Below are 23017 nucleotides of genomic sequence, written 5' to 3'. Positions count from 1 at the left end.
AAAGTGCTTGACCTTAAACAGAGCTAAAACAGAAAATGCTATCTGAAGTGGATGGGGACTGCATTTGGCAAGTAGGGAATAGATGTGTAAAGACAACGCAATATGAAATCTCATTTTGTCTTCAATTTTATTCGATTTTGGATCACAGGTAAAATGCAGCAATTACATTTACTTTTATTACTCATCAAGAGAAGGAGGGGATGTAAGGGGAGAGGGAGTTTCTTAAAAACAAACATGTATCCACTCTCTCCCGCCACCCACATTCCTCCATACAAGTGCCATCTGTCAACTTTTAGTAAAAAAACACACTTGAAGCAAACTTGAGAATTAACCAAAAAACAGAGCAAACTATAATGCTATTTGGCCTTAACAGAGAGGACACAGTGGCAGAATACCTGACCGCTGTGACTGACCTAAACTTAAGGAAAGCTTTGACTATGTACAGACTCAGTGAGCATAGCCTTGCTATTGAGAAAGGCCGCGGTAGTCTGACCTGGCTCTCAAGAGCAGACAGGCTATGTGCACACTGCCCACAAAATGAGGTGGAAACTGAGCTGCACTTCCTAACCTCCTGCCAAATGCATGACCATATTAGAGACACATATTTCACTCAGATTACACACATCCAATTTTGATAAACTCCCATATCTACTGGGTGAAGTACCACAGTGTGCCATCACAACAGCAAGATTTGTGACCTGTAGCCACAAGAAAAGGGCAATCCGTGAAGAACAAACACCATTGTAAATACAACCCATATTTATGTTTATTTTCCCTTTAGAACTTTAACTATTTGCCCATTCAGCAATAGCTATGCAACGTGCCAGATAAGGTATCCATTTACAGTAACTGCTGTTCATCATTACTTAGTGTTTGACTATTAGCCAACAGAAGAGCTAGCTAAGTATTGGAGTCTGACATTTCTGCAGCAGTTAGCTCTAACTGGGCAGCGTCATCTTGTTGCAAGTGAAGGGACCAACTTACTTCCACTAGCTACTACTATCTAGCATGACTATATCCAGTAACCAGGTAGGGCTAGTGCTAGCTAGCCAGCTAGTCCAAGCCAACTTTGTACAGTTGTTATTAAGTTTGTGCTATTGGCATGCGATCTTCATAATAAGTTCTGCATGTTAGCTAACATTATTATTTTCTATTTCAGTCTAATCCTTTCTTTTAGCTGCCAACATAGGCTGTTAAACCCCACCCCAACCCTGTGAATACTCTGAGGGGGTGTGTACTTCCGTGTATGAAAATAACATTTAATACAATTTGTTGTTATTTGTTTGCCATTATTCCATGTCCAATTTTGACACAATAGATGGGAAAACAAGTCGATTTATGATTTTTAAAATGTTTTTATTCAAAAATGTTTTTAGCCGTTTTGTTTTTCCACTCTGTTTTGACTCGAAAATCAATATAAGGAAACGTACACTGACCAAATACATGTTTATTTTTTGATTTCCTATCATGCTAAGAGGAAAAGATAAGCATAATGAAACACGAGGCATCTCATTAGTAATACTAGTTAGGATGTGTGTACATATACACTGAGTATACCAAACATTAGGAACACCTAATATTGAGTTGCACACATACACAATCCATGTCTCAAGGCTTAAAAATCCTTCTTTAATTAACCCTCACCTTCATCTACACTGATTGAAGTGGATTTAACAAGTGACATCAATAAGGGATCATAGCTTTCACCCAGGTTCCCCTGTTCAGTCTACGGCATGAAAAGAGCAGGTGTTCTTAATGTTTTGTACACTCAGTGTGTAAGTCCAACTCAGTAGCTACTACATCAGTAATCGTATGTACATTGGGAGAGTGAATTATTTTCTCCCCAAAAGCTTACAGTGTAGATTTGGGAGCCTTGTCCAGCTGGACTTGATCTTGCATGACTGCAGAGTCAATGGGACGTTCATCAGTCTCATGGAATGTAGAATCCTCTTCCTCATATCTTCCTTCCAGGATACTCTGGACCACGTTGAGCACCTTGCTATTGAATACTATTTCCAAGTGGGGCATGGCCCTGAACTCCTTGACATAGACAGGCTGTGCTTGCTTTCCTATCCAACGCTTACATAAACTCATGCTAAGACTGTCCACTGTATCATCCCCATCAGCATACACATAGTCTATAGGGTCTACATTTGGGAACTGGTCATCATAAATATAGGTAACCGGTGTGGGCAGCCCCACACCATAGAAGCAGTATACCTCTACACCAGGAGGGGGCAGACCAGCTGTCAGGTTTCTGGTGTCTTCCCACATGAACCAGCCATCCTCAAAGTCGATGTCTTTGAAGAAGCGCTGGTAGTCCTGGTGGGTATAGTTGAATGAGGGTGTGGAGATGAAGGTGTGGTCTGCAGGCCATGCCTCTTCAAATGGAAGCATCCAGGGATTTGTTGTGGTCATGCGTTGCTCCTCCCGGATCTTGATGTTGGATACCATTGGGATGCCATCATTTTCACCTGCAGAAACAATTGTTATCGTAAATTATTTTCTCTTGGCAATCTTTCATCAATGTGTGACTCGCCAAAGTAATCCAGACAAAACAGTCCTACCACCCTTTCAGGAAAATGAAGATGTGGGCATCATCACTAGTAAAATGATTTTGCAATATGTACCGATTACTGTCAATGTGATTTACAGGACAGTAAAAACTACTTCCACACGGTTATCAGGATTTTTTTAGGTTATGTTTCTACTATAGGTAAGGTTGTTTCAATCTGTCCACCAGACTTTGACATATAGTACCTGATGCTAGCACTCGAATAGGCTTGACTGCCCCACCCCAGGGTGCTCCAAGTGAAATGAAGCCTTTGATGTATTGGTCTTTCCAAGTCTGGGTCTGCTGATATAAGAAGTAGAGGACATAATTGCTTCCCATGCTGTGTCCCAAGAGGTAAAGTGGTTGTTGATACTGCTCGTACATATCCTCAATCAGCTTCTTCAGTCGTGCAAAGTATTCCTCCTGCTCGTCTGATAAGGAGAGACAAATAGGCCACATAATGAGAAAGCATGTATGCATAAACAATGAATGAGTTGTACTTTTGTTTTACAGGAATGTTATTGTCAGTTGGATGGTGTGTGTGTGTGTGTGTCCAATGATGTCACTTACTTGGAGCTACCCTCCAGTCGTATGGTGCTGCTCGGACAGTCTCATTACGGACATATCCCATGTTGACCAAATGTGTAACCATAGTGTGAAAATATCCTGGAAAAGGACAGGTTTCATTTAATGACATCATCATCAAAAAGAAAACAATTATAGGAACAATGTCCTCATTATGGTTGTTCTCACCTGACAACTTGTTTGTGTCCAAGAACTCAACAGAATAGGTCTGTCCAAAACCAGGCACTCTCACAGTCACCCCTGCAGAATTGGAGGTCTTGCGAGTTGTCCTATTGTATACAATTCTGTAGCAGGAAATATTCAGTATGTACAGGATGTTATTGCATAAGGAAATGATCCCAACCACTAAAATGCCTCACACTCAAAATCAAACTTGTGAAGATAGAGTTGCGGTTGTATGCTTCTCTCTTCTATTACAGTGCATTATTTATTAATACAGCAAAGAACAATTAGCAAATTTGCTAATTGAAATGATTGAATTTATAAGATAAACAGAATTACTTTGACATCAGATTCATTCTCCCCCTCACCTTATATTATCGATCCAACAGTCAAGCCCAATTGGCATAAACATATTCAGGTCAATCCAAAGTGTGAAAAAGTCATCTGTCTTTTTGTAGCACATCCAATGCACAAGGCTTGGCTTGTCAATCTTGGCCTCAAGCTGGTTTCCTAGGTTCCCAGGTACTGGTCAAAAGTGGAAAAATTTTAGAACTTAGAAGCCAGATGAGCAAGGAGGCAAGTTTAGAACAATGTAGAGACAATCATCACAGTTTACAATAAAGTCGTTTAAAAAGAGGATACAACAAGGGTAGATGAAGAAAAGGATGACAAGTCAACGTAGAGATTTGTGTTTTCCCTTGTTTCACAACTGTCAATGTGATTTGTCCCATCAAACAGACAAGACATTGACCAATAAAAAGAATGATTACACTTCATTTAAGGCTAATTAATTGTAATAATAGTAACATTAATAACAACATGTGGTAATTGGAGTCTAATTACAGGGCTGTAACAACAAATAATTGATTATGTTTGTTACAAATGTTAAAGTTTCAAATAGCATCCCAACGCACCATATTTCAGCCTGCACAAACCACGTGATAAGTGTAAACCAATTGAACACTGACAAATTCATTGACACAATTTTGCAATAAAGAGCTGGAGTCTGATGCCCTGGCCCAATTGTCACGTTCATCGTATAGAGGAGACCAAGGCGCAGCGTGATATGAATACATTCTTCTTTAAATAAAGCTAGACAACTAAACAACCGTGACGCTATATCGACCTAGTGCTGACATGCAACTACACATAGACAATAACCCACAAAACAAAAATGGAAAATGGCAACCTAAATAGGATCCCCAATCAGAGACAATGATAAACAGCTGCCTTTGATTGGGAACCAATTCAGGCCACCATAGACCTACATTACCTAGACATACATAAAACCCATAGATATACAAAAACCCTAGACAGGACAAAAACACACATACCCACCCTCGTCACACCCTGACCTGACCAAAATAATACATGAAACATAGATAACTAAGGTCAGGGCGTGACACCAATGACAAAAACAGGTTTACAAACAGTTCACATAAAATAAAAAAGGAGTCGGCAGGGCGGGTGCGGTGTCCATTTCTACATTTCTACATTTCTACATTGGAGAATAAGAGTGAAGATATCAAAACTATGAAATAACACATATGGAATCATGTAGTAAGCAAAAAATATATAAAAAAATTGAAATATATTTCAGATTTGAGATTCTTCAAAGTAGCCACCCTTTGCCTTGATGACAGCTTTGCACACTTGGCATTCTCCCAACCAGCTGCACCCGGAATGCTTTTCCAAAAGTCTTGAAGGAGTTCCCACATATGCTGAGCACTTGTTGGCTGCTTTTTCCTTCACTCTGCATTCCAACTCATCCCAAACCATCTCAATTGGGTTGAGGTCAGGTGATTTTGAAGGCCAGTTCATCTGATGCAGCGCAAACCAGATGGGATGGCGTATTGCCGCAGAATGCTGTGGTAGCCATGCTGGTTAAGTGTGCCTTGATTTCTAAATAAATCACAGACAGTGTCACCAGCAAAGCACCATCACACCTCCTCCTCCATGCTTCACGGTGGGAACCACACATGCGTAGATCATCCGCTCAAGAACAGCTCAAATAAGCAAAGAGAAACAACAGTCATAAAGCTCAGTCAATATGGAAAAGTTCAAGTCGCAAAAACCATCAAGTGCAATGATGAAACGAGGATCGCTAGAGGAAAGGAAGGCGTAGAGTTACCTCTGCTGCAGAGGATAAGTTCTTGCCATAATATCCAATTGTTTTTTAGTAGCTACGATCTTGTCTCATCGCTACAACTCCCGTACGGGCTCGGGAGAGACAACGGTTGAAAGTCATGCGTCCTACGATACACAACCCAACCAAGCCGCACTGCTTCTTAACACAGCGCACATCCAACCCGGAAGCCAGCCGTACCAATGTGTCGGAGGAAACACTGTGCACCTGGCAACCTTGGTTAGCGTACACTGCACCCGGCCCGCCACAGGAATCACTGGTGCGCAATGAGACAAGGACTTCCCTACCGGTCGCGGACGGTTACGACAGAGCCTGGGTGCGAACCCAGATTCTCTGATGGCAGACAGAATCCACGCCCTTAACCACTGCGCCACCCGGGAGGCCTAATAATAATATGGACTTGGTCTTTTACCAAATAGGGCTATCTTCTGTATACCACCCCTAACTTGTAACAAATCAAATCAAATCAAATCAAATTTATTTATATAGCCCTTCGTACATCAGCTGATATCTCAAAGTGCTGTACAGAAACCCAGCCTAAAACCCCAAACAGCAAGCAATGCAGGTGTAGAAGCACAACACAACTGATTGGCTCAAACACATTAAGAAGATAAGAAATTCCACAAATTAACTTTTAACAAGGCATACCTGTTAATGTAAATGCATTCCAGGTGACTACTTCATGGAGCTGGTTGAGAGAATTCCTAAGATTGTGCAAAGCTGTCATCAAGGGAAAGGGTGGCTACTTTGAAACATTTCAAATATAAAATATATTTTGATTTGTTTAACACTTTTTTGGATACTACATGATTCTAAATGTGTTATTCCACAGTTTTGATGTCTTCACTATTATTCTACATTGTAGAACATAGTAAAAATAAAGAAAAACCCGAGAATGAGTAGGTGTGTCCAAACTTTTGACTGGTACTGTATATATTTAAGGCACTCAGTCCAGCTTTCAACTTACTCTTGAAAGTTGTAATAGTAGAATGCACAAGGTGCATTTTCGAAATTGGTCAATGCATTTGGGGCGGCAAGGTAGCCTAGTGGTTAGAGTGTTGGACTACTAACTGGAAGGTTGCAAGATCAAATCCTCAAACTGACTAGGTAAAAATCTGTCGTTCTGCTCATAAACAAGGCAGTTAATCCACTGTTCCTAGGCTGCCATTGAAAATAAGAATTTGTTCTAGTTAAATATATGTTAGAGAGCTATTTATAAATTGTCAGCTAAAGTTTTTTAGCTAGATTTTTTTCCCCAAATGCTGGAAGGGGGGCCTGAGTGGAAAAGTTTGTCAACCCCTGGAGTACACGCTCAGTGTGCAAAATCCAGACATTAAAGATTTCAGTGAACGAAACAAAGTGTTGTAGGCCAAAATCATCAACACAGGAAAGAGAAAGTAAGTTTCCCATACAATTTTTGGATACATTAATTCTGCGGGACAATTTAGCATAGGCAGTTAGCTAGCATTTTTAAAATTAGCTAGCACTTTAGCTAGCTAGCTAGTTTTCTAACCTTGACTAGCTAACTAGCTACCTAAAGCTGGCAAAAAGTGGCCTATGGTTTCTACTCACTACCTAACGTTAGCTAGGCTCAATGGTCTTATCTTCCCTGAACCTTGTTCTCAAGATATCCGTACCCCAAGGGTACAGTCCTTTCATAAAGTATTCAGACCACTTGACCTTTTCCACATTTTATTATGTTACAGCCTTATTCTAAAATTTATTAAATAATGGCCTCATAATGACGAACCCCCCAAAAATATGCATTTTTGCACATGTATATAACAAACTGAAATATCACATTTAGATAAGTATTCAGACCCTTTACTCAGTACTTTGTTGAAGCACCTTTGGCAGTGATTACAGCCTCGAGGCTTCTTGGCTTCTTCAGGTCTCTCTAGAGATGTTCAACAGGGTTCAAGTCCGGGCTATGACTGGGCCACTCAAGGACATTCAGAGACTTTTCTCGAAGCCACGCAGGTTGTCATGTGCCTTTTACAAAGGAGTGGATTCTGTCTGGCCACTCTATAATAAAGGCCTGATTGGTGGAATGCTGCAGAGATGGTTGTCCTTCTGGAAGTTTCTCCCATCTTAAAAAGAGGAACTCTGGAGGTCTGTCAGAGTGACCATCGTGTTCTTGGTCACCTCCCTGACCAAGGCCCTTCTCCCCTGATTGCTCAGTTTGGCTGGGCGGCGAGCTCTATGATGTGTCTTGGGGGTTCCAAACTTCTTCCATTTCAGAATGATGGAGGCCACTGTGTTCTTGAGGACCTTCAATGCTGCAGAAATGTTTTGGTACCCTTCCCCAAATCTGTGCCTCGACACATACCTGTCTTGGAGCTCTATGGACAATTCATGCACTGTCAACTGTGGGACCTTATATAGACAGGTGTGTGCCTCTACAAATCATGTCCAATCAATTGAATTTACCACAGGTGGACTACCATAGGTGGTGAGGAAAATGTTTTATTTAACCCATTTTAGAATAGGACTGTAACGTAACAAAATGTGGAAAAAGTCAAGGGGTCTGAATACTTTCCGAATGCACTGTATTACGTGAGACACCCAGCATGTTAACATCATCTAGCTAGTTAGCTACTTGTGTCAACACAAGCACTATTATTGCTAGCTGGATAACACAACAACTAGCTAAGCTTAGCTGGCTACATGCCTAGGAATCATGATGATGAGAAATAGGGGTAATATATAGTGCCTATGCTAAGTTGTTATACATGATTCTTCTCTACCACTGATTCCCACAAGATCTCAGACTCCAGGATCGGAAAATGTTGACAAGAAATAAACGGATCAACACAGAGTCAGAGACAGAGTTGTCAATTTCCATTGTTACTTGTAATGTTAAAAAGGGTATAAAAAGACAATCCCATTTTTGTATTAGCTAGCTATCTAGGTTACTCACCATTATATAGGCTACAGATTTGAGTCACCACTAGAATAGTTATTTTTATGTTATTGAGTAGGTCTGTATATCTTAGATTAATAATTTGACTAATTAGATTAAACAAACAATACAACAAGTTATTATTTGTATGAAATGTAATGTCTTTTTGCAATAAAGTTGACTAAAGTAGAAGCTCATCTTTTGTTTGTAGGCATTTTCATTTAGTAATGAGTAATAAGTAATTATATAGAAATTGCTCATGGGTAACTATAAAGTTACATTTCACTTCCCTTACGAAAATAGATTGCAGTTAGAGTGCAGTATAACTCCAGCATTCTGTAAATACTGCATCCCCCCCAAAAATGTTTTTGTACTGCAGTAATTTTGCAGTGTAACTAGCAACAACCGTGTCCTTATGCAGCTATTACAGATACTCTGTTTAGTACTAGTGTGTTTATTTTCTCACTTGGATGGTGCTCTCAGAAGCTGACAATTAGATTGTCCAATTGGGTAACGAGCTTTGTAGGTATACAATAATTACAAGGTAGTGCCCCTCAAGATACACTTCATTTTAACTAGCTAACACCTAGTAATTACATTGTACTTGTGTAGATACTACATGTACTCTGTTGTGTACTAGTGTGTTTAACCTCCCACTTGGATGGTGCTTCCAGAAGCCTTGAAATAAGGGCCAGGTTGTCAGGATAAGTAATTTACTATATAAAAGTACACATTCATTACAAGTAAGTAACCCTCAAGAAGTTACACTTCATTTTAACTATCTATATTCTGTATTACACCTAGTAATGACATTTTACTTATGCAGATATTACATGTACTCTGTGGGTACTAGTGTGTTTAACCTCCCACTTGGATGGCGCTCTCGGAAGCCTTCAAATAAGGACCAGATTGTCAGGATAAGTCATTTACTATATAAGTACACAATAATTACAAGTAAGTACCCCTCACGATACACAAGCTATATCCTGTGTAACACCTAGTAATTACATTGTACTTATGCAGATATTACATGTACTCTGTGGTGTACTTGTGGGTTTATTCTCTCACTTGGGTGGCAAGGAGGTTCAGGTTGTCATCATCGATAACGTGCACATACATTACAAGTTATTTTTGTATTATAATGTGGAATGACACCCGTATGGTAGACTTCAGTCAGTGAGGCTGGCCTATATCTGATCTGTTATTGTAAAGTAAATCAAGTTAACCCAGATGTTACACTTATTGGGGGCAAGTGCTAGCAGCAACAACATTGAGTGGAAATTTTGAAGAGTGCGCATTCACAGGAGGTAATTAGAGCCTATTGAGCCTCCAACCTTTGTAATCTCGGACACCCATTTGTCCACAAGAGACTACAGCCTTGTGACAGTTATTACTGAATCAGCCAATGTTATTAGGAATCAAATATATATATCCCTGGCCTAGGACCATATGATTCACTTAGCATTCATACCAACACCTGCAGATACCATAGAAAACGGCCTGGAGCTGGCTTCAAGTTCCAGACAGAAAATCGACCTGTCTTGTGAAATACATTTTGGACTTTCAGTATGCAAGAAAGCCAACTGATATTACAATCACATAAAACATACATCGAATTCCATGATAAATAACACGGTGCAATCACATCACAGCAAACTAATCCAGAAATAAAAACGCTTACCTATAAGAACCGGCGGAGTGCTATTGTCTGCCACTTTGTTTTGCGGTTTGGCACTTGGTGGGAATACCACATCGAAGAGCCAAAATCCAGCAGATTGCTGTAGCGCAATGAATACTATAAGGAGCACGGTACAGCAGTGCGCATATCCCATTCTGTCCAAATCTTGACAGTGTTGTCTTGTCTCTCACTAGGTCAGGAGGAGGAGAACTGGCCTATTAATGCTGTGTGTGAAAGAGGTGGGGCGCGAAATCAGAGGGAAAATGTGAGGTCAGTTACTCGACCATCGTTGGACTGCACTTTCAAAGCGCATCTCAAATCAGGTAACGTTATAAACAACATCAACATGATGCGTATCTGTTCTTCTATAAGAGCAGCTGTGTGCTTCTACCGTGTAGTAAACGTAAAAGGCCGACGGGTTATAGTTTAACTGAATTTATATGGAAATTTAAGCACACACACACACACACACACACAGAGAGAAGGACAAACACAACGTGTAGCCTACCACATACCCATTGCCCTATTGATTGTTGTACAAGTCCCATTCCGTCAAGGCTGTTTGCGCTATGGTCCCAAGGTAAATTATTCATTACAGTCCGGCATTTAGAGATTTCTATTGATTATACAACAAAAAAAACATTTAGAAGAAAAAAAAGTTAGCTGATTTGCTGAATATCATATTTTGATTATCATGCAATACATGTTTTGGCTTTTTACAATGTTATATAAAATATAGGCCTGTTGATATAGCCAATGCATTTTTATAGAGGCTACGTCTACAATTAGCCCTTATTATAACCTACACACAGAGGTTAAATTGGGACGGGTCCCCCTGGGTCTGAGACCCGGTACCTAAATGATAGCCATGTAGGCTGAGCTGAGATCCGGAATCTGCTTTGATTATTTGAATTATCTAATGAAAAGTTATTGTCCACATGAACATTTTCCACAGTCAAAAAAACGAGTAAACAACATTACAATTAGACAACTCCATGGTGGAATAGTTTAACTATTCAATTGTTCCGCCTGTCGCATTCAATCCGAGAAAATAATATTAATCTCGAGGCGCATTCAAATTGCGAGTGCCGCACAGGGCGAGAAATATGCATACCCAGTCGTCATTGTAAATTCTTAATGCAGTCGCAGGAAAACACACTTTTTAAAACAGTTTTGAATGCCACTGTTAAAAGAGGAGGATCACTGAGCTTTCTAGTGTTACTAGGCTACACTTATTTCTTAAATCCAATAAATTAGTTGGCTAAAATGCACAATTTTAGAGCCTGAGTTTTCAGCAGCAGCATGGTTTATTCGCTCGCCAATGGCGTTGAATGCATATGGAAGACCAGGGCTAAATGTAACAAGGGTCCGCTGTAACAGGCCTAAAATATATTCACAGTATATGATCCTTGGTTGGCTGAGGGCCAGTGGAACGTTATTTTTGGTAGGACATTCAAGTAATCAATATGTTGCTAACTAGCAACAAGATAGCCTAAGGTTTAGACTTCAGAGTTCTTATCTAGCTAATGATTAGCCTAATAGGGTAAATGCAGATGGGAAACCCTCAAGCCTATTTATTTCTAACCACGATGCTTAATCAATTGACAATGAGTATTGTTAAATAGCACACCGGCCTGGTAATATGGAACAATATGTTAATGGCCTCATTTCTGGCTGGGAAATTACATTTTAGATGTCAGCATCATTTTTATTTTTTATTCATTTTGGAAAAAAATTGTGCCACCCCCCAGAATTTTTTTTTGTTACATGTACATCCTACACACATTTTTACATACATTGCATTTTTTTCACAGTAGTTCCATAGCAAGAATAGAGTTATTTAATGTACATTACATCTGGATAGATAGTACTTAAACACATTGGGTAATTTGTGGGAAAACGCCACCATCTAAAGGGAAATGTCTATTTTCTGACAGAAAAAAAGCAACATTTGGTAAGATTTACAGTGCATTCGGGATGTATTCAGAGCCCTTGACTTTTTCCAAATTTTGTTACGTTACAGCCTTATTCTAAAATTGATTAAATAACTTTTTTCCCTCATCAATCTACACACAATACCCCATCATTCAGACCCTGTTTCTATTGATCATCCTTGAGATGTTTCTGCAACTTGATTGGAGTCCACCAGTGGTACATTCAATTGATTGGACATTATTTGGAAAGGCACCCACCTGTCTATATAAGGTTCCACAGTTGACAGAGCAAAAACCAAGCCATGAGGTTGAAGAAATTGTTTGTAGAGCTCCGAGATAGGATCGTGTCAAGGCACAGATCTGGGGAAAGGTATCAAAAAATGTCTGCAGCATTGAAGTTCCCCAAGAACACAGTGGCCTCCATCATTTTTAAATGGAAGAAGTTTGGAACAACCAAGACTCTCCCTAGAGCTGGCCGCCCAGCCAAACTGAGCAAACGGGGGAGAAGGGCCTTCATCAGGGAGATGACCAAGAACCCGATGGTCACTCTGACAGAGCTCCAGTGTTCCTCTTTGGAGATGGGGCAACCTTCCACAAGGACAACCATCTCTGCAGCACTCCACCAATTAGGCCTTTTGTTAGAGTGGCCAGACGGAACCACTCTTCAGTAAAAGGCACGTCAGTCCATTTGGAGTTTGCCAAAAGGCACCTAAAGGACTCTCAGACCATGAGAATTAGGATTCTCTGGTCTGACGAAACCAAGATTGAACTCTTTGGCCTGAATGCCAAGCACCATGTTTAGCATAGTGGTGGCAGCATCATGCTGTGGGGATGTTTTTCAGCGGCAGGGACTGGGAGATTAGTCAGGATCGAGGGAAAGATGAACGGAACAAAGTACTGAGAAGATCCTTGATGAAAACCTAATCCAGAGGGCTCAGGACCTCAGACTGGGGCGAAGGTTGACCTTTCAACAGGACAACGCAGGAGTGGCTTCGGGACAAGACTCAATGTCCTTGAGTGGCCCAGCAAGAGCCTGGACTTGAACCCAATCGAACATCTCTGGAGAGACCTGAGAATAGCTGTGCAGTGACGCTCCCCACCCAACCTGACAGAGCTTGAAGGATCTGCAGAGAAGAATGGGATGAACTCCCCAAATACAGGTGCGCCAAGCTTGAAGCGTCATACCCAAGAAGCCTCGAGGCTGTAATCGCTGCTAAAGGTGTGTCACGTCTACTCCTGCTCCTCCCCTCCGGTGTTCGACGTCGCCGGTTTACTCACCACTCGTCCTGGCATTCATCATTACGTGCACCTGTGCTTCATCATTAGGCACACTTGAACTCCATCACTTCACTAATTACCTCCCCTATATCTGTCACTCCCTTAGTTCCATTCCCCAGGCAGGATTGACTCTGTGTTTCATGTCTGTACGCTTCTCGTGTGTCTTGTTTTGTTTCATGTTCCGTTTATTATTAAACTCACCACCTGTACTTGGTTCCGACTCCCAGCGTCTATGTTACAAGATGCTTCAACAAAGTACTGGGTTAAATGGTCTGAATACTTATGTAAATATAATATTTCCGTTTAAAAATTTTTTTTCTAGAAACCTGCTTTTGCATTGACATTATGGGATATTGTGTGTAGATTGATGCGGGGAAAAACAGTTTGATACATTTTAGAATAAGGCTGTAAGACGCAGTTTGGAACTCGTTAGTGAGTGTTACAACTTAGGACAGACAATTTTTACGCGCCATGCGCTTCAGCACTTGTTCTGTGAGCTTGTGTGGCCTACCACTTCGTGGCTGTGCCATTGTTGCTCCTAGACGTTTCCACTTCACAATAACAGCACTTACAGTTGACCGGGGAAGCTCTAGCAGGGCAGAAATTTGACAAACTGACTTGTTGGAAAGGTGGCATCCTATGACAGTGCCACATTGAAAGTCACTGAGCTCTTCAGTAAGGCCATTCTACTGACAATGTTTGTCTATGGTGATTGCATGGCTGTGTGCTCGATTGTATACACCTGTTAGCAACGGGTGTGGCTGAAATAGCCAGATCCACTAATTTGAAGGGGTGTCCACATACTTTTGTATATATAGTGTAACATTCTGTTGGCGGCAATTTTTTGTAATAATTCATTTAAAAAATTACGTTTTAAATCAAGCGTTGTTTTGCGTATCTGCAGCCGATACATGAGCAGCACCTGTTGAATGTGACCGGTGTCAGAAGGTAAACATTGGCAACATTTTTTATTAAAATGTTGCCAGCAGCACAGTTACAGTCCCACATTTTTTATTGAAACTTTATTTAACTAGGCAAGTGAATTAAGAACAAATTCGTATGTACAATGACAGCCTACCAAGAGGCAAAAGGCCCCCTGCGGGGACAGGGGATTGGGATTAATTCCCGAGCCAACTAGGTGAAAAATCTGTCATTGCCCTCCTGTAAATCGATCTAGATCAATGACGTAGGTATAAATATACATTTATAAACCATATAACTGATAGGCTATATTTTTCTATTTATGACGATTTTTATTAATTTGTTTACCCAATTTTGGTATTTAATAAAGAGCAGACAAACATTTCCTACCTTCTCCCTTTCCACTTTTCTCCTCCATTTTTGCAGTAGTCTAATGCTTAAATCAGTTGGTTTAATTTTGGATAGAGCACACATTTCCATATATTTTTGTTAGCTGCACTTGTGACATAACTCCACATTTCCTATTAATAATATCATTAACAAATATAGTTCATTAAATGTTTGGCTACTTTATTTAATCGACCATGATTCCGGGAATTACATCTCTAGCTGCGCGAAATCGTGGGTAGGACTCCAGAATTGAACACGTCAAACAATTTCCGTTACTATGGAGATGGTAAACGACAGACATACGACAACAAACATCTTGTCTAATCCAAGGTAACCGGCATAAAGAAACGTTTATCGTTCTCAATAAACTGTTTAATCTTGTAATAGTTGCTATGTACAATATTTCTACATAGAAGTTTGGAAATGTGTTATTCTCTGGATTGCGGATGTCTGTCACCTGTTTGGTAGCTAACGTTAAACGCTGCTAGTTTTGCAAGCTAGCTCTCGTTAGCTCACATGGATGTTGACGTCAACTAAGCGTCAAAATAGGGTGCGTTCGTAAATTGCCTCCAGTGTGTCAGAGTCCGTTCTGGGCCGTTCGTAAATATTGAGCGTTTTCAGATTGTCCGTTCATAAATTTCCCCCAGTGTGTCAGAGTGTGCTCTGGGCCGTTCGTGAATTGCCTCCAGTGTGTCAGAGTCCGCTCTGGGCCGTTCGTATATTCAGAGCGTTTCGCTCTCGGAGCGCACACCGGACCGAGGAGTAGGGTTGATCCGAGCGTTCATAACTCCCTGACGTTTTATTTTTAATGTTATCTAGAGCGTTAGTGACTGTAGCTGCTGCTAGCAACAATTTAATTAATTGTTTTTGCCAACCTTTACGGACACCTGTCATATTCAACGGCCGTTGCATGCTCGTAAATTCATCAATTATTCTGCGCCCGGCACACTCAAACGAGTGCTCTGAAATCGGATTAGATAGCCAACATTTATTTACGAACGCACCCATAAATAACCCACTATATTAGTTATTAGAAAATGTGAATGTTAGTTATTGATATGCCTAAATAAATAGCTGTTTCTAGATGGAGGTATTGCCTAAAGTGGAATCTGACAAAGAGGTTGCCATTGAGGAAGCTGAAGAGGATCGACAGGATGAGGTTAACGAGGATCTGCTTAAACTAGAGGAGACCCTCTGCAACATACAAATAACCCCAACACCGTGTTCACTGTGAGGTTACTTTTGTTACACTTTTAGTCATGTTTAACTAGGGCACATGGTTATTGATTCATATGGCTTTCTACCAAAAAGTATAAACATACAGGATGTTTATGTTCAATGTCATGATTACTTGCACAATGACGTAGAGTGCTCTCGCATACATACATAATCTTATTGTATTCACATCCCTACTACATGCTTAGACAGCTGCATCAACACTCATGCTCAGATCCAATCCTAACAGGCCAGAACGGGCACAGGAGGTTGACCTGTCCCAATACCCAACCTCTTATAAAGAAAACTCACCACAGGAAAAGCTGCTGCTTGCCATCGCCGACAACTTCTGCTGCCAGTATGTGCACCTTTACCCTGACCGAAAACCCCTTCTGCTGAGCCCACTCAATGAGTGTGGAGTCCAGGTAAACTCCACAGCATTCACAATTACACTCACCTTTGACTTTGTTTTCTCTGTGACATGTTTGTTGTGCACACTGACACCCATACTTCCTATGTTCCTCCAACATCCCATCTTTGAATGGGCATTTTTGTCACTCTTATCTTTCTAACGGCCAAAATAGAAATTTGTCAGTACAACCTTGAGGCCCACCTTGCTCTCATACCCGGAGCTGTACAGCTGGGAGGGATGTGCAAGCTTTGTGTCAGAGTTCTTGTCTTTAGAGCCACTGGATCCTCCCATTGACCCGGTAAGGGAGAGAGACATCTTTTCGCTTGTCCTAAAAATGATATAATACTAATAGAAGATTTGGTGCATTTACTTTTGTATATAAGAGACGCAAGGAGTAATGTTCTTTATCTCTAGCCAAGACACCTCTACTCTCCAACCTGGTTGATGCAGACTCAGCGAGGCTCCTGCTTTGATTTCTCTACTCTGCTGTGTAGCCTGTTGTTGGGTGCAGGCTACAATGCCTACTGTGTTAGTGGATACGCTGTGAAGGAAATGTGTCTCCTCAACCAGTCCCTCCAGGAATGTCCCCTACTGGTTACACATGTTAAGGTGAGTGACCTATAGCAACCTGGCTACACGGCCTGTACATTGCCCTCCAGTACCACTGAACTGGTATATCTGCTTTCATTTCATGTTCAAATTACAGTATGTAATTTCACTGCATCCGTCCCTTATAGCACAATTGCATCACTCTTGTGGTTTTCCTGCGGGTTTGTGTGTTTCAGGGAAAGGCTACTGAGCAGAAGCGGCAGGTGAAGAAGTACTCAGTGAAACCACCACGGGACCTTCGCAGTGGCTTTGAGCAGCGTCAGGAGGAACGCAGACAAGCTGATGCACAGGCTATCCTCCTGAAGAAACAGCAGGAGGCAGAGAGACTTCAAGAGGTATGGAGGCAACTCCAGAAACACTCTCTGAGAAAAAAATGAATTGTCAATGTATTGTCCTTTTTTGAGCACAGTGTATATGTCTGTGACTGTCCCTCTGTTATGTGCCTAAGGAGCGAGAGCGCCTACCCCCAGATCCCCTGTTGGGCCTGCGGGTCCACTGCTGGGTTCTCATTCTGTCTGGCAACCGGGAGGTTCCAGAGAACTTCTTCATTAACCCACTCACAGGGAAGAGTTTATCCACCACCAACAAATGCTTCCTGGGCATAGAGAGCATCTGGAACCATCAGAACTACTGGGTCAACATGCAGGACTGCCGGTTCGGCTGTGTGGTTAGTAATGCCCTCTTGTCTGTGACAATGTGATTTGTACTGTATGCATGTACTACATGTATTATATCTTGCTCACAGAGTTAGTGACAAGGTGTTATTGAAATTGGGGAATGACTGGATGTTTTTGCAGGAGATGAATTTCGACCTGGGGGATGCGGTGAAGTGGGAGTATCTGCTCTATGGCACAACTGGCCAATCTCTGCTTCTCATCCCTGACATGAAAAAACAGCAGGAGGCAGAGGATGATGAAGAGGTGCAATCCCAATCTCGCACTCCCTCGCTCACTCTCTTGCTCAACTCTGCTCTGGTGCACTTTACCCTTGATTCTGCACACCCTCTATGGCATTGACCGTGTGGGAATAAATAGTGAAGTTCATGCATGGGTGTATATTTGTGCTATGATTCACTATGAGCATGTGTACTTTGTTGTTTTTCTGAAGGAAGAAGTGGATGAGCCCAAGGTGTTTGAAATGCCTCCATCCTGGGTGAATCAAATCAACATCTCTCAACAAGGTAAGTCATTCATTGCTTTATTTTAATTTTATTTTTTGATCCATTATTTTATCAGGTCAATTGACTGAGAAGACGTTCTCATTTGCAGCAACGACCTGGGGAATAGTTACAGAGGAGAGGAGGGGGGATTAATGAGCCATTTGTAAACTGGGGATTATTAGGTGACTGTGATGGTTTGAGGGCCAGATTGGGAATTTTAGCCAGGACACCGGGGTTAACACCCCTACTCTTACAATAAGTGCAATGGGATCTTTGATGACCTCCGAGAGTCAGGACACCCGTTTAACGTCCCATCCGAAAGACGGCACCCTACACAGGGCAGTGTCCCCAATCACTGCCCTGGGGCATTGGGATATTTTTTTAGACCAGAGGAAAGAGTGCCACCTACTGGCCCTCCGCTTTACTCAGCCTCATAATCTTACATAACTAACTGGACCTTCTGGCATGGATTAACCAGCCTAACCCAGTCTCATGTCTCCTATCCTTATCAAATGTTACATGCTCCATCTGTCTGGCCTGAGTGACCTTTGTGACTTTGTCCAGACATGGAGACACGCTGCCCTGGGGGCATGAAAGTTATCCAGTATCGGAAGGCCAAGCTGGAAAAGTTTGCACCCTACCTCCTCCCGGATGGTCTTGTGACACGCTTGACCTCATACTCAGACCTCGACTGTGAGTTGCATATTATTGACATATTGAGTCATGGTGCTGTGATTGCCTAATATGTGTTACAGTAAAAGTCCTAAATGTGGACTGATAAAGCCAGCACACTGATAAATGATCAGCAATAATGTCTCTCCTCTCTCTGGTATCTGAACTCTGACTTGAGTCTGTCTCTGATTAATCTATCTCCTACCTCAGACACTGACTCCTGTTCCCTCCTGTCCCCCTCTGGTGTGTTTCTGTAGGTACCCAGCCCAGCACTGTGAAGGAGTGGTACCAACACAGGCATGACCACCTAGAGGAACGGGAACTGAAGAAGACTAGCAATGTCACTAATGAGCATTTCAGACCTGGACGGAGCTATGCTTTAAAATGTAACTGTTAGAAAATTGGACAAAGTGGAAAAACAGTAACTGTAACTTGAACCCACTCCCATAAGGGCTACATGACTCTGCCATAATCGTGACATAACAGCTAGTGTCAGCTTATGACAGCTGCCTTAACCGTGTTACAACATTTACATCAGATAATGTATCTAAACATAAAGACAAAAGTGACAAGAGTGCATACATGACAAATGTGTGTTTTGCTGTCAAGCCCACAGGTATATTACTATGACTCCGGAGACGGAGCGTCAGATGGACTTCTACAGCCATGCCCGAGCAGACGGGCTGGCCAGACGGGTCGAGATGCCCTTTGAGATGACAGAGACCTTTGAGGATCGACCAGACTTTATGTACCATCGTCATGTCGTTTTTGGCAAACGTATCAAAGTGTTCGGCCCCAGTAATACTGAGGCACCTGACCAGGGGCAACGCCCTTTACAGGTAATACTGCTTACATTACATGATAATAATTGGTTGCACTACCATTCAAACATAACTCCATTTGGGTAAATTTAACACCACCATAATGTGTCATACACATGTCTGCATCACTGGAAAATATATGGTTAAACATTTGAACATCTTTGACGATATCTCCGATGGTCTATGAGAAGAAGGTGGTGGAACAATTCAATCGAGACCGGTCCAAGCCAGCCGGGGAGGACGTAGCAGAGCGTATCTTTCTAGTGTCTGAGGACAGGATCCAAGTGACATACCACCGGGAGGACGACCGGATTATTCCTGCTTGGAGAAACTTCATAAAGCCCAGAGATTCAGGCGATTCCCAGAACCCACACTCCTTCACCCCTCAAATGGCCTCCACTTTCCAGGTCAGACATCACCAGGGACAATAAACAGTACCTAAACAACAACCAATTCAGATTCATTTACAACTGGCGCCACCATCAATTTGAGGTAACATATTCTTCTGTTAATTGGTTTGAGTGAACTAGGGTGTTTTTCCAATTGTTTTTATGTATGTGCTTTCAGGTAGATCCATTTGAGAAGCCCAGTAAGAATCTCTTTCTGTATGAAATGCTAGTCCATATGATGAAGGAGGAGGAGCGCGTTGCTCTCAGAGTCAAGGAGTCTGAAAAAGAGGTATGCATGCATTGTGTGGGTATTCTGGCATGAATTGATATACCTTTTCCAGTACGTCTTAAAATGAGAGAATTCGAAAAGTAATACAAGGTATGTAGTTGGTATTGCTAATATGCATTTGTATTGTTGCTTAGGTGAGGGCGATACTGGGTGTTAGGGAACAAGAAGAGAGCAGTATTGAGCTCCACATCTCCATCTACAACACAGCGAGAAATGAGAGAGCACGCTGCCACCGAGAGGCATTGGTGAGCATCACACTCTCTTATCATAGAAGACTGACTGACCCTCAGGAACCTCCTTAACCTAATTCCTCTCTACCTTATGTTCAGGAGCGGACGGCCAAAGAGGAGCGTCTCCGACAGGAGGAGAAGGAGCTGGACTTCTTAGCACCTCTTCTGGCCCAGCTGGGTGACCCAGAGAACCTGACCAGACAGGCTGCTCTACAGCTGAGGAATGACTGCCTGGCTGACCTGAAGCAGCGGCTCATTGATAAGGCCAACCTCATACAGGCTCGTTTTGAGAGGGTATGTCAAAGCACAGGATAAGTAGAATCAAAAGAACAAACAGTTTTGTGAATATCTGTACAGTAATGTTAAAATAAACTAAACAAGCAAAGGTTCAAGGTTTGGGAATACTCCTGGTAGAAAAATAATGGTTTAATCTTGATGGATATCTCTATATTTTGTCATGTTTCTCTATTCATGTATTGTAATGCATACTGTATGTTTAGGAGACCCAGGAGCTTCAGCAGAAACAGCAGTGGTACCAGAAGAACCAGCTCACTATGACCAAGGAGGATGAAGATGAATACCTTGCCTACTGCTCTGATGCCATGTTCAGGATCCATATTCTCAAACTGCGTCTGAGCAGGTAAGCACTGAAAAGTTTTACGTTTCAAAGCCTTGATTTACGATCGGTATAGAAATTAGTTCATATGACTGGGCTTTAGTATAGACATTTACATACTTCAATAGTTATTTTGTTAGATTATTTGTGAAGGATGACTTGGGTTGTGTTTCAGGCATAAGGACAAAGCCCCCCAGAAATACCTGGCTCTGGATGAAAGACTGAGACGAGACCCCAGACTGGCCAATCACCTGTGGTGATAAACATGATCACGTACAGCTCCCTAATCACATCCTTCCCCCACTCCATAATCTGACATTCCTCAATTTCTCTGTTTTGATTAGGTATACCACCACTCAAAGCAATAAACTAGTTTTATATTCGTTATATTCTGGCTCTTAATAATTTTCATCATGACTATTTGTTTGAGCTTGACAACGCGATTGACTGGATGTTTTTGTTCATCTGGATTGAGTTAATTTGCCATGGCTCTATCTTGAACATTTAAATAAAAAATGGTATCCAACAATATCTTCCCACCCACGTAGTGAAAAAGCCAACCAAGGCTGTTTTGGTCATGGTTTTGATGTGAACTTGTGAACTGCACTATCGGAGAAGTAAACTAAACCTTGCCTCTCCAGCAGGCGGCACTAGTTGGATCACGCTGTGTGCTTTTGGCAGAACACCCCCTATTGGAGTGAGGAGGTGGTGCCTGCTACCAGCTAGCTTGTATCAACAACAGAGAGGAAGAAGAAGAGCGAGGCCCAACAGGTGGCGTCTTTTCGTTGTTTCGCCCACAAAGCAAGGACTTTTTTGAATGGAGGTCAATGAGTGTCAAATTTCAGTCTACAACAAAAATGTATGGCTTATTTGCTATGTGAGATTTATTTGATCGAATAGAAGTTTCGTAATGTTTAAGTTGTTACGGGTGTACTGATATAAGTAGGACACGTGACATCCCGGTAACTTTGAGAAAAGAACACTATATTTTGAGATGGCTATGCATATTCATGACATGATGCTAGTAGCATAGCATCTCTTTCCATTGAATACAGGTGGTTGGCAACAACAACCCTTATCGAATATTCAAAACATAATTTGAATAATGAAATGTATCCACCAATCCAAAGAAAGGATAGGCGGGAGCTATTCAGCAAGCCGGGCCGCTTTATGGACAACGACTCCCATTGTTAGGGTTGAGAGACATGTACCTTGTCAGTATAGCCATAATCTTTGGTCACTGCTACTCTCCCAAGGGTTTAGGTTCCTGGGGGTCTGGTTTGACATGAATGACATGGGTGGAGCATATTAACAGAGTAGTTGTCAAAGGAAAGAAAATATTGAATGTTCAATATTCAATATTGAATGTTGCTTATCAGGAATGGAGTGGGGGACAGATAGAATGGCGTTGAAAATGATATACATAGCGGTATTAAGGTCATCAATGAATTATGGAAGTATAGCATATGTATCAGCAGCTCAGACATCTTTAAAAAAGCTAGATGTTTTCAGGCCCAGCCCTAAGAATATGTTGTGGAGCACTAAGGACCTCCGATGGCAGCAATGCAGGTAGAGATGCCGTTAAATATAAAAAGACAACAGCCATGACATTGGGTAAATCTACAAGGAAATAGGGTTACACATTCTACAAAAAAGGTGCTCCTTGAGTGCTGGGAACATGAACAAAATCTGAATACAAGCTTTGGGTGGATAGCAGATGGTGAGAGAGATGGGGTGGTTTTGGAGGGAGTTTAGCCCCTCTGTGGTTCTTTCTGCTATCCCACTTTGGTTTTTCCCTCAACCAGTGATATATATAGGGTTGCTTGAGAGGGTAAGAGATGTTGAGGAAGGAGTAGATTCAGTTGTAAGTGAACATTTAAGAACAAAATACTATACTTTCTTGAATATATTCACAGATTAATCTAGGGACCCTAAAACAGGGAGGACAGGAGCAGCTTTTAGTGTTCCTGAGTTTAAGGTGGCAGTGACAAAAAGAGCAACAAATAATTTATCTGTTTACACAATGGAGTTGTTGGCCGTAATGTTGGCTGCAGA

The 23017-nt window shown here is 41.6% G+C and overlaps 2 protein-coding genes across 4 annotated transcripts; one reads left to right on the top strand and one right to left on the bottom strand.

Moving 5' to 3' along the window:
- Positions 1-103: 103 nt before the first annotated feature.
- lcat (lecithin-cholesterol acyltransferase) lies at positions 104-10435 on the bottom strand. The gene is made up of 6 exons (XM_020456010.2): positions 10031-10435; positions 3670-3826; positions 3308-3423; positions 3125-3220; positions 2761-2985; positions 104-2474 (listed from the first exon to the last, which is right to left on the bottom strand). The coding sequence occupies exons 1-6, from the start codon at positions 10179-10181 to the stop codon at positions 1852-1854; spliced, it is 1368 nt and encodes a 455-aa protein (XP_020311599.1). The 5' UTR covers positions 10182-10435; the 3' UTR covers positions 104-1851.
- On the top strand, positions 10240-21349 carry ccdc135 (coiled-coil domain containing 135). 3 transcript variants are annotated; one of them, XM_020456009.2, is made up of 18 exons: positions 10240-10350; positions 15635-15780; positions 16016-16190; positions 16350-16475; positions 16592-16786; positions 16963-17121; positions 17235-17453; positions 17584-17706; positions 17894-17966; positions 18510-18638; positions 18875-19003; positions 19227-19456; positions 19630-19845; positions 20006-20116; positions 20251-20361; positions 20446-20640; positions 20847-20986; positions 21138-21349. In XM_020456009.2, exons 2-18 carry the CDS (start codon positions 15635-15637, stop codon positions 21220-21222), a joined length of 2562 nt encoding a protein of 853 aa, XP_020311598.1. In that variant the 5' UTR covers positions 10240-10350; the 3' UTR covers positions 21223-21349. The 3 variants fall into 3 exon arrangements, with proteins under 3 accessions (XP_020311598.1, XP_020311595.1, XP_020311597.1); XM_020456006.2 differs by lacking the exon at positions 10240-10350 and adding an exon at positions 14757-14880; XM_020456008.2 differs by lacking the exon at positions 10240-10350 and adding an exon at positions 14793-14880 and having other exon boundaries at positions 15625-15780.
- Positions 21350-23017: the final 1668 nt, after the last annotated feature.

The sequence above is a fragment of the Oncorhynchus kisutch genome, linkage group LG22 (assembly GCF_002021735.2).
Source record: "Oncorhynchus kisutch isolate 150728-3 linkage group LG22, Okis_V2, whole genome shotgun sequence".
Taxonomy (NCBI): domain Eukaryota; kingdom Metazoa; phylum Chordata; class Actinopteri; order Salmoniformes; family Salmonidae; genus Oncorhynchus; species Oncorhynchus kisutch.
The sequence above is the reverse complement of the archived record's forward strand: the minus strand, read 5'-3'. Positions and strand labels throughout refer to the sequence as shown.